The sequence below is a fragment of the Xyrauchen texanus genome, chromosome 8 (assembly GCF_025860055.1).
Source record: "Xyrauchen texanus isolate HMW12.3.18 chromosome 8, RBS_HiC_50CHRs, whole genome shotgun sequence".
Taxonomy (NCBI): Eukaryota; Metazoa; Chordata; class Actinopteri; order Cypriniformes; family Catostomidae; genus Xyrauchen; species Xyrauchen texanus.
In genome coordinates, this window is record NC_068283.1 from 25,063,378 (window position 1) to 25,079,875 (window position 16,498).

At 37.7% G+C, this 16,498-nt stretch overlaps 2 protein-coding genes across 2 annotated transcripts; both read right to left on the reverse strand.

Annotated features, from left to right (window-relative positions):
* Positions 1–4,168: 4,168 nt before the first annotated feature.
* LOC127647910 (histone acetyltransferase KAT8-like) lies at positions 4,169–9,031 on the reverse strand. Its single transcript, XM_052132436.1, has 11 exons — positions 8,641–9,031; positions 8,339–8,413; positions 8,018–8,196; positions 7,737–7,790; positions 6,664–6,828; positions 6,291–6,380; positions 5,997–6,137; positions 5,161–5,254; positions 4,905–5,055; positions 4,533–4,687; positions 4,169–4,360 (listed from the first exon to the last, which is right to left on the reverse strand). Exons 1-11 carry the CDS (start codon positions 9,011–9,013, stop codon positions 4,296–4,298), a joined length of 1,542 nt encoding a protein of 513 aa, XP_051988396.1. The 5' UTR covers positions 9,014–9,031; the 3' UTR covers positions 4,169–4,295.
* A 1,141-nt stretch (positions 9,032–10,172) lies between these two features.
* On the reverse strand, positions 10,173–16,406 carry rnf25 (ring finger protein 25). The gene is made up of 10 exons (XM_052132217.1): positions 16,373–16,406; positions 15,848–15,919; positions 15,651–15,747; positions 15,389–15,456; positions 15,223–15,292; positions 15,044–15,115; positions 14,711–14,857; positions 13,207–13,296; positions 12,748–12,885; positions 10,173–11,174 (listed from the first exon to the last, which is right to left on the reverse strand). Exons 1-10 carry the CDS (start codon positions 16,390–16,392, stop codon positions 10,446–10,448), a joined length of 1,503 nt encoding a protein of 500 aa, XP_051988177.1. The 5' UTR covers positions 16,393–16,406; the 3' UTR covers positions 10,173–10,445.
* Between the last annotated feature and the right edge of the window lie 92 nt (positions 16,407–16,498).

The following is a 16,498-nucleotide window of genomic DNA, read 5'->3' on the forward strand; positions in this document are numbered from 1 at the left end:
ATGACATCAGTTGCATCAGCACTCTGAAATATAACTACCGGTAAGCTCTTCTAGGTTTTTTGAGAACCTGTATTCCCTGAACAAAATAAATAAATGTATTTTCTTTACCAAGATCATGTTATCAGTTATGCCAAACATAACTCTTAAACTCACCTCCCTGTCTGTTGCCCAAAGTTTAGAGGTGGAGGAGAACTGTAGCTGGGGGACTGGTTGTAAAAACAGCCACACCTGACTATGAATTAAGATTGTCCAATGTAGAGAAATAATCTCAATACCTGACTGGGACTGTCCATAGATGGAGCCATATCCACCCTGATTATGAGGAGAAGAGCTACTCTCTGAGCTTGGGTTGTAACATCCTCTGTAGCTCTGTTGGCTGGAGCTCTTGCCAGAAGTATGACTGTAACTCTGACTGGACTATCCTCCATAAACACCATAGCTGGGCAATTAATTAATGATTCTTTAGGTTAAAAGTGTGCAATAATGCAATGCCGAAACTTTGGATTTTTAACAATTGAATTAATTTTTTATGTTTGGCCATAATCTAAAGGGAAAGTCATAAATTAATTATATTCATTATATATGTTGGCATCTTGAGTGTGTACAAATGTTGACAGGGTTAGAAAGAGCGCCTGCATCGAGTGGCTGCATTCAAATTGGCAAATGCTGGGGACTAATCTTTTATATATTCATATATATATATATATATATATATATATATATATATATATATATATATATATATATATATATATATATTCATATTAGTCAGTTTCACCTTTCTTTTTAATTTCTCTTTCCCATTTTCTTGACATCTTAGCATTTCCATTTGTTTAACCATGCTTTGATAACTAGTGACCTCAATAAAGGATGTACACAAGAAAACAATAGCCCTCCTATCATTATTGCAATTCCCAAAAATATTCCCAATTTACAAAATGCATCTATCCTTAACAAATTAACAGGAGTCTGATTTGATACCAGGATAGGTATGGTTGCACTTTTATTTTTAGTTTGTAGTCTTTTTCTCTTCCCTGTGTCCACCTTCCTCCATCAAATGATGACTCCTCTTCACTTTCTCTCTCCCTTCTCTCTAATAGTCTACTTCTACTTCTCAACAATGTATCTGTCTCGTATAAATTTTTCTGTTTCTCTAATCTATTTCTACTTCTATTTCTTGTGCTTCTGCTTCAATCTCCTCTTCTTCTCTCATCACCTACCCTAACAGTTCTTCTTCACACACTGTTTTTTTCTTCATACTGTGCTTTCATTTTCTTCTAATGCTGTCTGTGCCTGTTCATAACAATCTAAAGGCAGGGTTCTCTCATTTTTTCTATCCTGTCCCTTCTTCGGTTTTACCCCTAGCACCCCTTTTTTTTTTTTTTTTTTTTAACTCCACATGTCCCTCCATCTGCATTCTCCTAAAACTTCTACAGTTCCCTTGAGTATTGGGAACTGACCTTCTGGGGGCACATATGGAGGTGGTTTTGCAAGGACCTCTCCTTTTTTACTTATCTCTTTTTCTGCATCTTTCAGTATATTTCTTGCCTGTCTTATATTTTTCAGTGAATTTTCTCCTTCTCTCTTTTTTACGCTTATCATTAATATTATAATTGTGTTATCAAAGTTTCCATTTCACACAAATTCCCGTTCCTTTGGCCATTTTATCATCATATTATGTTTCTCTTTATCCAGTTGTTTGAGAACTTATCTATAAGTTCTCTACACAATGGATATTTTAATCCTAATATGTTCACAGGAGTGGCTGCCATGATTTTTCTTATGATACAACAAACCCTATCTTTAGGAAAAATGTATCATTTACATTTATGCATTTGGCAGACGCTTTTATCCAAAGCGACTTACAGTGCACTTATTACAGGGACAACCCCCCCAGAGCAACCTGGAGTTAAGTGCCTTGCTCAAGGGCTCAACAGTGGCATCTTGGTGGTGCTGGGGCTTGAACCCCCGACCTTCTCTTTAAATTTGGAGGAGCTTTTTGAGTGTCCTTACCACCACGGGCAAACTCTGGCAAGCAACACAAATTAATTATATAAGCAAAAATGCTTACATTTTAGGTGGCCACCTGTTTGTGTTGCTCATCCAGCCAGCCCGCTCTGGTCTTCCACTCTTCTACTCCTTTCCAATCACATCGGGGTCACCAATTTGTTGTGGCTTCTGCCACCTCTGTGAACAATCACCCTCGAAGTCTTGAGTTTTGATGCCAGAAGATTTATTATCAGAGATAAAGAAGCTGAGTTGTTCTGCAGAGCAACTTCTGGCATCAAAACCCCAAGACTTTGAGAGTAATTTTCCACAAAAGTGCCAGAAGCCACAACAGTAGCTCTTCTGATACATTAGGCATTTCATCAATATCATGTGGTCAGTAGCGAATGATCAGTCTCCGGTCGCTGCCATCTCACTTGCCGGCCAAAAGGTGTTTGATATGGTAGAATGGGATTATCTTTTTAAGATTTTGGAAATATATGGGTTTGGGAAGACTTTTATTGGTTGGATTAAGTTACTTTATAGACACCCTGTAGCAGCGGTACAAAAAATTGGATTAATTTCAGATTATTTTACTCCAGATAGGGGCACACGGCAGGGTTGCCCTCTTTCCTCTTTATTGTTCTGTCTTGACCTGGAACCTTTAGCAGCCGAGATAAGAAAGGAGAATGATTTTCCAGGGGGGGTGGTGGCGGGAGGTGTGGTGCATAAGCTTCTGCTTTACGCAGATTATATTTTATTATTCGTCTCTGCCATTCATCTATGCCATGCCTCCAAATAATTATTCATTCCTTTTCCAAGTTCTCAGGATACAAATTCAATTGGTCTAAATCCAAAGCTTTGGCTCTGACAGCGTACTGTCCAGTAACAGCCTTCCAGCCAGGCACCTTTCAGTGGCCCAAACTGGGCATTAAGTATTTCGGTATTTTATTCCCAACAAATTTGTCTGATTTAGAATTAATTTTGACCTTAAATAAAAAACGTTTTCAAGCAATGTAGACAGGTGGGCTTCATGATGGGCATCGATGATTGGGAAGGTTAAAGTTATTAAAATTAACTATATTCCAAAAATCAACTACCTGCTACAGGCACTCCCTATAGATGTCCCCCTCTCTTATTTCATGCAATTTGATAGCATAGCAAAGTCCTTCATTTGGAATGTTAAACATCCCAGATTACATTTCAACAAATTACATAGGCCAATTATCAAAGGTGGGGTAGGCCTACACAAGATTGTTTGGTCTCAAGCATTTGGCTCAATGATCGCTTCTACCTGAAAGAACCCCTCCCTGGTTTTCTATTGAACAGTAAGTCCTTGCCCCTATTTCACCATTACAAATCCTTTCTATCAAACTAACCGGACAAGTTAAGTCACAAGATTTGGACAAGAGTGGTCAAGAGTATTTAATTTGGACATTTATTTAAATGTTGCCTCAAGCATCTGGCTGAACTGCAAAATGATGTATCAACAAGCCCCTTTCTGCTGGACAGAGTGGATTGTGAGGTGAGGGGGTAATACATTCGCGACCTGTATGAGAGTGGAGTGTTTAGATCTTTTGAGAATTTGGGTCATCATTTTGGGATTCCCAGATCTGTTTTGTAGCTATGCCGCATGCTCTGTACTGTTTTTGGTGCTTGGAGATGGGGAGAGTGGCAGCCTTAGAGCAGGGGTCTTATAGAAGATTACGGAATCTGGATTTGTTTGTAGGAAAATGGGGTGGATATTTAGCATTCTTGGAGGGTTCTTGGGTGGAATAGTGGAGAGAGAGAGAGAGGGGTAATTGTCAGTGTGTGTGTGATCTTATATATAATATATATTACATGTGACAAGATCTAAGATATTTCAGTTAGTATTAACTTACAAATGTTGGAGATTATATTGGATAAGTCATTTGACCCTCCACCTTATATTCCCTTATACTAATGTATAAATCAGCATAACTGTTGTTTGACTTCACAGCTATTTTTCATCAAGAGTTTAAACAAAGCCATGTAAACTTCAAGGGGAGTCTGCAATTAAATATTAAACCACTTCACAGAACAATTAACGTACTGCAATGATACAATAAAATGTTGTCTTTAAATAAAGAAGCCTCACAAACAAAGACAACTGATATTACTATTTTCATTTATTTAAAAAAGATAATAGATTTAATACAGTGAAAATGTACAATCTTCTCTCTTAGAGAAAGTATTTCTACATGACATTTAGGTAAGCTGTTGGATGTCCATCAAAGTTTGGGATGAAGCAGTCTCATTCTCTTCATTGTTTTGACGTTCATATCACTTCATTTTTTGGAGAACTTAGCTTGCCTGTGTTTAGGAGGCGCCCATTTCAGACAATGTGTGTCCACTAAAACAAAACACAATTACATTTGAACTCTTTTCATTAAACCCTTATATACACCAATATTCCTTACCTAGTAAGGAAAAGAAAAAAGCACATTTATGAATTTTTCAACTAAACAAACATATTTAGATTTGTTTTTAGCAACAAATCATTAAAATGAGGATGCCTCTTTTACCTGTTATTGGTGGTTTCTTGTACTGGGCACTTTTGAGATGTTCCTCTACAAGTTTGGGCGTGACACATATGACATGCTGACCTTTCCAGTACTTGACCATGTTCAGAGACTGTAGTGTACTGATGATATCACTCTGTGTGATACTTGTCATTTGACTGTGGGCATAGACCGTATGCATTAGTCAGTTCTATTTATAAAAGCCTCTGCAATAAATACCAAGCAGTTGAGCATGTTAATATTGTCTAATCTCTGTATTTTTCTTTCTTTTAATGTTTGCCAGAATTGTAAAGGTATACAACTCTATTTAAATGCGTCTCAGAATCTCATGCAATTGTTTGCATGCAAGTGTGTACTTGAATTGGGGAATTGTACCTGAGGTCTTTTATAGACAATGTCCCTCTGAAGTCTCGTAGAATCTCTAGCAGTACCCATGACCAGTAACTCCTATAACTCAGCTTCCCCAAGTCTGACAGAGGCTTCTCTGGAGACCCCACCATACTCTCCAATTTAGATAATTCATAACCTTAGCACAAGAGAGAAATAACTATTAGCCATCTATAGAAGTATTTGCAAGTTTTTACATCAGAAGTGAGCAACTGATGATCAGTGAAACAGGGATGAAACTTACTGAATGCAATTAGAAATTTTCCGTATCCTCTTCGCTGGTATGGAGGAAGAGTGAGAATACAAGCAACATTGTTCCCATCAGGGGACTCTTTCTCCTACAAATGAAAAATGCAAAATAGATCAATCAAGACAAAAAATAACAAATAAGACTGAAAGGGATAGTTCACCCAAAAATGAAAATTCTCTCATCATTTACTCACACTCATGCCATCCCAGATGTGTATGACTTTCTATCTTCTGCATAACACAAATTATGATTTTTAGAAGAACATCTGAGCTCTTCAGGTCCATACAATGCAAGTGAATGGGTTCTAAAATTTTGAAGCTCAAAAAAGCACATAAAGTCATCATAAAAGTAATCCATAGGTGTGGGTGAGAAACAGATCAATATTTAGGAAATGTTTTGCTTGAAACCATTCTCTCTGCCCAGTAGGGGGGAAAATGCATGAATGTGAATCACAAAAAAACAAATCAAAAAACAATATTTTGAAAGTGATCTGTTTCTCACCCACACCTATCATACCGCTTCAGAAGATGGATTTAACCACTGGAGCCTTATGGATTGCTTTTAATGCTGACTTATGTGATTTTTGGAACTTCAAAAGGTTGTCACCCATTCACTTGCATTGTATGAATCAAGAGCTGAGAAATTATCTAAAAATCTTAATTTGAGTTCAGCAGAAGAAAGAAAGTCATGCACATCTGGGATGGTATGAGGGTGAGTAAATTATGAGAGAATTTTCATTTTTGGGTGAACTTTTCTTTTAAGAAATGTGTACCTAGAACTGCACAAATTTCAGGTAAAATGTCAAAACACAAACAGTAGATACACTTTACCTTGGAGAAATAACCAACAATATGTGCTCCCTGTTTGTTGACTTCAGTGAGGATGTAGAATATGAATGGCTCAACATCAAAGTAAAGCGTTTTATGATCCAAAAAGAGCTTCGCCAGTAGACAAAGATTCTGACAGTAGATCTACAATGAGAAGGAAAATTGCAATGAGTGTAAGAACTGGGACAATTGCCCAACACAAATATATGGGTGTATTTTCAAACAATACATTTAATTTATTAATTTAATTCTCATTCAAGTTTTAAAATCATACATTCTTTTGGTGATTTGACTTACCTTATGGTCCTTCCCATCCACCTCATACACTGAGATATTGTTTCTGCGATAAATCTCTTTGCCTGGGGGTTGACGCCACTGACACTGCGACTGTAACAGAGACATTGAGTAACAAAAGAAGCAAAACAAAAGAGAAATTTAATGAGAAAATAAAGCTTTTTTCGGTAATAGCAGAAATGCTGGATGTTCTAAATCACTACCAAAATCATATAAAATCAGCAGATTGACAGAACAATTGCACAATACCTATCTCAGAACAAAGGCTTGTAAAATATCAGTAATTAAGTGACCAAAAATTATAGCACCCCTACAGTTTAATAGCAGAAATTCAACCATATGCAGCATCAACAACAAAACCATAATGTGGACTAACCAGGTGGTATCTGAAAGTCTTCTCATACTTCATGTACTTCAGGCAGTATTCACAGATCCAAAGTTTAGGCTGTTTTCCGTAGTCCTCAGGGAAGGGAGAGAAGTACCATGCATCAATCTCAAAGTTACCAATCTGGATCTTGTCCACATATTTTACTTTTGTGATCTGAAAATTGAAAAATTAAAAGGGACATTAGAATGAAGAAACAGATTGATGTTTTGTTCTTAAATGCCATATAAATGGATAGAACTTATTCACTGTAAAAACTGTACAGGAGGGTACGCTCAGTGCAATAGAGCACAACAGTCTGGTTCCGAAGTAAAAACTTCCATAAATTATTTACATAGACAAATAGATTTTCAACAGTAACATGAGCTCTGAGGTTGTTCATCGATAGAATATGATTCTGTTGAAGCCTTCAGTCTGCGTTATATCAACTTAAAACAATACTTTTGTATTGTGTTTGATAGCGGAATTCCTGCTAAACAACTACATTACCCATCTACAGCTCATGTTGTCAGGAGTGCTTTGTTTACTGAATGTGCTTGGACAGATATATTTTCAATGTTTTGTCCACAGAACGATCCTAAAACACTTAAAACTTCAGTACAGCACATTGAAGAGACTGTAAATCTATCTCTCACAGCCTCGTTGTCATTCCCATTTTAAAAAAAAGTGACACTAGTGTGAATAAGGTCTATACTTAAATGAAAATATTGATTTTAGGATGTTTATTATATTTCCACCATTTTATTAAATTACATAATTTGTAATTATTCATGGGATTGTAGTTCATGCCCTCTTGACAGAGTCATGTACTTCTGTTTTTTTGTCCAATTCCCAACTACTTTTTGCCTCAAAACAAAGTTTGTAATTTTGTCATTCACCTCGGAGCTGCTTGGTCTGGTTCAAGGCTTACAACTCATATTTTAATAAATCCCTATGCAAAAATGTAATGGGAAAACTACTTCTGAAACCCAGATGGCTATAAAGTGGGCAGGCACTGTTGCACTCCATTACAATTATGTTCTTGAGGTTTCAGTGAGTATTAAGAGAATGATGCCCCCGCTTACAGCTTCATGCTCTTTCTCCAGGGCTGCTGTGGTGGGGTCCATCTCTGCATAAGTCTGGAGGAAAATAAAAATAAGAGGTCAAACAAAGTCAAACTTAACTATAGGACTGATATGGACATATTCAGACTTTTAAAGAACTCATATACCGATACAAAAACAAAAGGAGAACAAAACACGATCCTTAGTCACATAATACATTATTGGTGACAGTGCAAGTATAGATTTGCTATAACTTGCAGAAAGACTTGCAGAAGAGTGATGATTAAAGGTATGACATTAACCTTCTGAACGTGGTTGATCTCATCATGTTTACGTTTTTGGTTCCGGGTGATTTTCCTCTCAGGCTGGTCCCCAAGCTCCACTCCACCTCCTTCCTCAACACTCTTTCTTACTGCGTCTTTTACAGTCTTTGTCAGTGCCAAACGAGCTTTTCCAACCCATTCATCCAAACGTCTGTTGACTGAAAATGAAAGAGTGAGCTCAGTATATCTGTAAGGGCTACACAAACCTGTACCAAGTCATAAACTGTAGCAGACACTGAAGGAGCTTGTGCTGCGACTGGAAATTGATTAAACGCTATATACTGTAAACATTCCACTCACATCCAACATAGTGTACATAAAACTCCTCTCTGCCCTCCTGCTCATTTAGCCTGGACTGAATAACCTCTGCTGAATCTTAAGGGGAAAAAGACAAAGTTAAATAAATGTGCACTATAAGGTTGCATACTATTTCTTTTGTGCTTTTACGTTAAAATGCGTTTATCATACAGCGCTGTTCTAATCACAATAATACATGTGATAATATTGTTATAGGTCCTCTAGAGGCTGGTATAAAAATATAAGTGTAAAATGAACTATTTCTTAAATAAAATGTAAACAGGTATTTTCCGCTACGAGCTTACGCCATGTTTTGTCCGCCCGCTGACACAAGTAAGTCTCTCCGATGTCCACCGACACCTCCTGTTCTCTTCCGAAACCGTGCACCACTCCATCCCCGCAGCGTGGAGTACTCGAGCCCGAGGCTTCTCTTTCCTGATCCGCGGCCTCCGTCTCATCCTCTTCCCCGCCACTACCGTTTGATGAACAGATTGCTCGTGTTTCCGTCTCCAAGTTCCCTCGGTCTGTTCCAGCGTGACCAGCGTCTATTTCAACGTCCATTCGTTCTTCTGAAGCGCAGCTATTGTATGAATTGTTCATGCTTGGGTGACGAATGTTGGACATTGTCATCGCTTCGCCAGACATATTTGACGATTTCAAAACATTGCGCACTACCATTCCTCGAGCATGCGCAGTGCGGTTTTGGCGCCTCCACGTTGGGTCTAGAATGATCACGGTTTCGTTTCATTATTGAAATGGGTAAACGCTGTTAACAGATGACTTATTTAATTTTAAAACAAATTCTACTTATAAAATACCACCAAATGGAAGACATTAAAGCATTAGGGCCAACATATTTCCTATTACTACGCAGAAAGATGTTTTTCATAAGAGACGACTGTTAGGAGACTCCTAAAATGAAAATTCTCTCCTGATTTACTCGCCCTCCTGGCATCTAAGATATGTATGACTTACTTTCTTCTGCAGCACAAAAATTAAGGTATTTAGACGAACATGTCAGCACTGTAGGTTCTCACAATGCAAGTGAATGGTGTCCTAAACTTTGAAGCTCCAAAATCCACATAAAGGCAGCATAAAAGTAATCCAGACAACACATTGTGAGGACCTACAGAACAGAAATATTCTTTTAAAAATCTTCTTTTCAGTTCAGCAGATGAAAGTCATACATATCTGGAATGGCATGAGAGTGAGTAATTGATGAGGGAGTTTTCATTTTTGGGTGAACTTAGCCAACCCTTTAAATTCCTGTATTCCACTGTTCATAGTTAAATGCTTTGTCAATTTTTTTTATTATTATTTTGCTGTCTGTTTATGGGTTTCATTTTTGTTTTGTAACAACAAGTGTTTACAGTGGATTAACACTATTGCTATTAGTTGCCTTAGAGTTCGTTCCTAACCACCAGTGAGAACACCCAATTGTAGAGTGAACCAGTATTTCCTCTGAAGAGTTGGTTTTGTTGAACTGTATGGAGCTGTTCCAGGGACTGGATTCATGAAAATAATAAAGTTCTTAGGAAAAATTTAAGTTTGTTAGAATAAATCTAGCTATAAATGTTGACAGTTTAAGATATTAAGAAAAATATTAAGTCTTTTCAAGAATCCAAAACATTTGTAACTCTTTTCTCTAGTATGGACATTAGAATAAAATAGTTAAGAACTTCCATTTTACAAATTTTTTGTAAATCCGGCCCCAAAACTGAGAACATAATGTTACCAATTCTGTCATGCAATGTGAACTGATACAGCTTTTCTTGTTTGCATAGCTGTTTACTTTATCTTAACTAATTTACAAATTTACATTTATGCATTTAGCAGACGCTTTTATCCAAAGTGACATACAGTGCCATTCAGGGTATACATTTTATCAGTTTCCTGGGAATCAAACCCAAGATCTTGGCAATTCTAACACCATGCTCTACCAGTTGAGCTACAGGAACATCATTGTGCCTGAGAACAGATGAAAAACGTAGGCCTAAGTCAATTAAATGCTTGTGCAGAATTTTATTATGGACACTGAAAAGATCAAAATACAGCTGCTGAAACTGGGAGGTATTCTTGTTTTTCTGCCTGTACCTCCCCTCTCCCACTGTCAGAGCACTCCCTCCTTTCTAAATTCTTTTTCGACTCTCTGATGCAAACCCCTCCCAGCTCCTCTATGAGACCCTCCCCCTCTGTGATGATGACCTGCCCCTCCCTCTCTGGCTCTATGTCCTCCTACACAGTGGCCGACACCCCCAGAAACATCCCAGTGATTGGGTCCCTTAATGTTCCTCTCCTGCCAGTGTCCATAATGTCGTCCTGGGCCACGACTACCACGCTTCCATCCTCTACTCATATGTTCCCTTTCCTGCAAGATTGTCTGAGTAACCTCTTTAGAAATATCCACTTTTTGTTGGCTCTCATCATGTCCACAGTCTGTAGAAACAGGTTTTTCTTCATTGGTCAAAGGCTGCCTGAGCTGTGCTGCATTATCATCGAGTTCACATGCCTCTCCTTGTGCTGCACTTTCTTTTTGTGACATGTTGTTCAGTGGGGCAGAGTTGACATAACTGATCTTTTCATAAGATTGTGAGAACTTGTTGAAGCGTGCCACCCCTGGTGTAGGTATTGTGTGACGCGCTGATCCACCTTTTCCACCTCCTCTTCCTCTACGACCTCTCTTGAAGTCACCTTGTTGCCTTCTATCATGACTGGACTGATGCTGTGACTGAGAGGCTAGGGTTGTATTGGTGGAATTTAGGGATGAGGAAGGAAGTGAAGGACTAGATTTAGCACCTGATGCATCTGTGCCAAGGGTGTCAGAAAGATTAGCTGGAGCCTTTAGAAAAAACAGACAAAATCCTAATTCACTTCAAATATTGACTTTGACGACACAAAAATGTAAATACCAGGGCTGTCAATTAAAGGGATCATGACATGATAAATAAAATTTTCCTTGATCTTTTGACATATAAGAGGACATTGTTCTATAAAAACACACTGCTAGTTTCAGAACGGAATACGTCCTCCTTAATTGAAAAAGAGCATTTATTAATCAAAGCTCCAGAAACGGTTCGTTTGGAATTTGTGACGTAAAAAGGACCAAATATAACTGCATATGAACGTTTCTTCAGCAAGACAGTCAGTCACAGGTGAAGAATAGGGAGGCCTGTCATGGGAGATTCATCTATACTTTTAAGGGGACTTACAAGAGAACACCTTCAAGTGGCTACCTTGATTTAGATGTTTTTCTGCATAAACATGCATTAGATTAAATGGCTTTGACTGTTATCATATCGCACCACTTTTAAAAGATGCAATGTCACATTAGAACAGTTGGGCTGTTTCTTGCTATTTTGAAGGCATCCTGGACCGTTTTTGCACCCATCTGTGCTATTTTTAAATCTTGGTCTTTTGTAAACATGTACTAGATGGACAACTATGATAGTTTCTATGCATTTCCGGCTATGTGCGCCATGTTTTAAGAGCAGTACAAGCGCAACTTTTAAAAATGTATCTCATTCTGCTGCTGTGACTGTCTGGGAGAAACACATGCCGTTCTGTCTGTAAACAAACATGGAAAATGTGACATCTGAAGACCAGCGTCTCTGCTTTGGCCTGTTGAGCACCCGTGAACATCACTATCGATTGAATTATGTTTGTGTATTCAGAACATTTCAGTGTGGATTGTATGTTTTTTCTGCTCAGATCAACGTGGATTGCTTGTGAACCAGTCAATACATGATTCAAGCTTTGCAAAATAATTGTTATTCAGTGAGCATTATTAAAGATGGGGCAGTTAAAAACTCTATTGGTCCCACTACAGTAATCAATTACCTTAAGTAATCCGTTTCATTCACAAATTCAAATGTCATGACTGTTTTATAGTTAAGGTGCCGATGTGGTTAATGCATTCGGATGCAATGTTTTATACATACAATAATGCAGTTTTGACAGCGGGAGAGAGATGAGGATGATCCAGGGACGCCAGAGAGAGAGAGCGACAGCTACATAGAGACACACACACATCTCTCTCGAACTGCAGCTCTGGCTCCACCTTATCCCTCTCCCGGCTGATAACAATCATTCTCCCCCAGCTGTCTCTCATTGCTTGGCCACCATTTATTATGTAAATGTATGACATATACATATATGTCACATATATGACATATACATATATGTCCATTTATTTTTTTGGTTAATATGTGTGTAATAAGTGATATAATGTACAGTCAGACGGTTGTTATCACAAAATTAAACCCTTCAGGATGATACAAGGTCCCTCTGCTTTGTGTCTGGGTCCTGATCACCCATTTCAGTGTTTGTTCTGTGATAATAACTGACTGACTGACTGTACATTATTCCCTACATAACAGCCCTAGTAAATATAAAATGTTCCATCCTGGATTTACCTCATTAATGTGAATGAGGAACCGTTTAGACTCTGCTTCTTGGTCAATAACCCCACCCTTCTCCTTCTGCCGTTCCAGAACCTTTTGGAGCTCTGCCCATTTCTTTTTAAATTCCCCACCAATGACTGCATCCTCCAGCTGTGTGTGACAAAATGATAAACACAATGTTCATTCATATCCACAGCATGTGACCAGTGAGCATACATAGGAGTGTTCGGCTATCCATCTAGACCTCCAGTAATCCTGGTCAGCTAACAACAGGCCACACAACAAGAGAGATTGCACAAAGGACAATGTCGCACTGTTCAAAAAAATCTACTGCTTGGCACTGAACACAAGAGTGACTTTGTCCACTTGACATTTCCAATGTTGATAAAAGTCATGCACAGGCCATTTTAGTCTGACCTAAGTGCCAAAACTGTGTCAACAGAAAGTTATATTGTATCTCTGCATTTCTACCTGGGTGAAACTAGGAGCCGGGGAGGAAAGGAGGGTATCCACATCATAGGTCAGAGGCTCTCGACACACAGGGCAAACAACAGCCAATGCCTGTTAATGAAATGAAATAAAACTAATTTATATCAAAGATTTTTCTTCACAGCACATCTCATTCCCCTTTTACAGTGGCCTCAAAATGTGTTTGGACACTTAAGCCAGACTTAATAAGCATGAATTTAACTGCATTCGAAGAAATATCAAACAAGGTGGCCAAATCTTGGACCAAAAGATGCTTGGAATTAGCTTCACTGTTATTTTTTAACAAAAGTGTACCAAGATCATCAGTGGTCAGTTTCTATCACAGGTGTCCTAGCAGAGTAACTACAGGTGTAGCTCATTACATTAAAGGGATTGTTCTCCCAACAATTACATTTCTCACATCTTTTACTCACCCTCATGCCATCTTGGATGTGTATGACTTACTTTCTTCTGCAAAGCAAAAATTAAGATTTTGTTTAAATAATATTTCAGCTCTGTAGGTCCATATAATGCAAGTGAATGGTGACCAGAACTTTGAATCTCCAAAAATCACAATGTCAGCATAAAAATAATTCTTACGACTCCAGTGGTTAAATCCATGATTTAGAAATGATATAAGTTTGGGTGAGAACCAAATCAATAGTTGTCCAAAAAACAAAAGAAGAGGAATGTGGATGTGAAAGTGGACATTTACAGGGAAAAAAGGGATTCTATATGTATCTGTTTCTCACCCACACCTACCATATATCACTTCAGAAGACATGGATTTAACCACTGGAGTCATATGGATTACTTTTGCACTGACTCAGAATTTTTGCAGATTCAAAGTTCTGGTCACCATTCACTTGTATTGTATGGACCTACAGAGCTGAGATATTCTTCTAAAAATCTTCAATTGTGTTCAGCAGAAGAAACAAAGTCATACACATCTGGGATGAAATGAGGGTAAGTAAACTATGAGAACATTTTCATTTTTGGGTGAACTATCCCTTTAACTATAGACATGTTAAAAGTGTTCAAAAACTTTTGATCTTAATTTTTAAAAGTATCTATATTGTTAAATCATTTTAAAACAACAAAAAAATATTTTTCTTTGTAAAAAGTCTTGTATAAAAAGTCTTTATGCCATCTTATATATATATATATATATATATATATATATATATATATAAATAAATTGCCACCTGGTTTTATATTTTGTTATCTAATGCAAGGAAATGCATGCACATGAAAGTGTGCCTTTAGTGTCCATGTTTTTTTTAGGGCCCACTGTATGTGTTGAAACTAGTTATATGACAAAAGTAACATCAAAGGAGGACATTATGTAATAATTTGCAAAACAAACAATAAGACCCCTGACTGGAATCAACATATATAATGGGAGATTTGTAGCATTTTGCTCAAAGGAAAAACAGTTGTGAAACTGTATATAAGTATTAAAATATAGAGATGTAAGTATCTCTTTTGCTGTGATAATCCACCCCACCCCTTCTTCTGTTCTGTCTCTGGTCTTGTCCTCCTCTAGCTCCTTCTCACGGTTCTTCAGCTCCATCTCAGAATGGGTGATGTAGCGACCAAGGCAATGTGAGTGGAAATAGTGATAGCAGCTGGTCTTAGTAAACACTTCCCCTTCCTAGTGGGAAGGCCAAAGCAGAGGAAATGTAGCCAAACAATATTAATAGTTTTGTACATGTTGTGTCAAATGCATCCAGTCTAAGCCATAGTCTTAGCGGCATAGTTAGCATTTACTTAAACATCCGGGATACAGCGCACACTAAGTGCATAATTTTATGATATTCTTACAATTTAAAAAACAAACCTTAAAGCCATAGAGACAGATAACACAGTTCCCATGGGGAATATTGCTCTCTGTCAGGATCTCTTTGGCTCTCTGTGAGAATGGAAAATAGGGAAATTGTTTGACAGACAGACAGATGATAGTAGGCACTTAACTACAAAAAGACTGTAGACATCAACTAAGTATGGAAGGATTCAAACCTCTATGAGCTGGTACAGTGCAGGAGTTCCTAGACACAACTCTGCCTCCATCTGCAAACTCCTCTGTAAACTGAGGAAAAAGTAGAAGTAAAAAAATGTGTCCTTTTTAATGTAAAACAAAAAGTCAATTCAAAGTTTAAAACAATGCTTAATAAGGATCCTTCACCTGAGCAGTTTATCATCTGAGAGTCCACGTGGATTGTTAATGGAGATGCAAGGAGATGAATATGGATACTGGAAGTGAATTAAAGGTCAAGTGAGAAAAGAAAACAGCTACACAAAGCTCATCCCGAGCAGCACATAAGACAGGTAGCTATTTGTAATAAAAAAAAGTGATGTTCCTGATTCACTACTGGATTAATCAAATAAATGTAAATAAATAAATAAATAAATAAATAAGACATCTTCTAGCTTTTTGACGAACAAACCTCCGAGTCCAGATCCATTGTCAGTGTGAGGCGGACAAACTGAGAGAGACAGTCCTCTGCAGTGGAGGGATAGATCACCAGACAGACTGTCCACCCTCTAATTTAGAGAGATTTGACAAAACAATTTTCACAACAATAAGATCAGAGGGACGGTAATTATTCTAAGTCATTTATGAAAGTCTAACTCAAACATTTACCCCTCATCTTTTTGAATAACACTAAGTTCATCCAAGTAGATTGACTGCAGCACTTCAATTTCAGACAGGACACTGTGGGGCCAAAAAAATGTGATTAGGACTCAAATTTCAGGCAGAATTGGTTTAAAAAAAACCTTGACACGAGTACGACAGAATAGCAAACCTGCGCAAATACAACCTTAAATACTACAAATACAACATACGCGCTGCGGCTTACGTACTGACACAATTTTAACACCCATGGATATCACTTTAGTGCGAGAACATTAACTTCGTAGAAATGTATATCAACTTCCAACGAAATCAGGTATAAGTTGTATTACATAATAAAACACGGTAGTCATGCTAACTGATTTAGCCACCTATGACATGTATCCCGTATTGTTAAAAAGTATACTTTAATTCAACTAACTTAAGGCTTATGATTAAAAACTATTTCATAGTATATGTCAAACAACCTTTGAATTACATACGGATTCTTAAAGAATATATTTATGTCACTGTTAACTGCAGTCCAACACTTACTCGTTTTCGGCGGCGGCCATGTTCACGATGACGTCATCAGTCTACGTCAATAGACCGGTGACACAGCAGAGACGACTGTCAAACAAACGCCAATTTCAGGGAATTACTGCAAATATAGTTCACCCA

Excerpts from the sequence above, each read along its gene's own strand:
- LOC127647910 (XM_052132436.1), bottom strand. The coding sequence starts at position 9,013 with ATGGTAGTGCGCAATGTTTTGAAATCGTCAAATATGTCTGGCGAAGCG. Across the intron at positions 5,255-5,996 it reads TTGTTGGTTATTTCTCCAAG|GAGAAAGAGTCCCCTGATGG; the intron begins GTAAAGTGTATC and ends TTTCATTTGTAG. Across the intron at positions 5,056-5,160 it reads AAAATTTCTAATTGCATTCA|GTTATGAATTATCTAAATTG; the intron begins GTAAGTTTCATC and ends TCTTGTGCTAAG.
- rnf25 (XM_052132217.1), bottom strand. The coding sequence starts at position 16,392 with ATGGCCGCCGCCGAAAACGA. Across the intron at positions 15,457-15,650 it reads CAATGGATCTGGACTCGGAG|TATCCATATTCATCTCCTTG; the intron begins GTTTGTTCGTCA and ends ATTCACTTCCAG. Across the intron at positions 14,858-15,043 it reads TCTGTCTCTATGGCTTTAAG|GAAGGGGAAGTGTTTACTAA; the intron begins GTTTGTTTTTTA and ends CCTTCCCACTAG.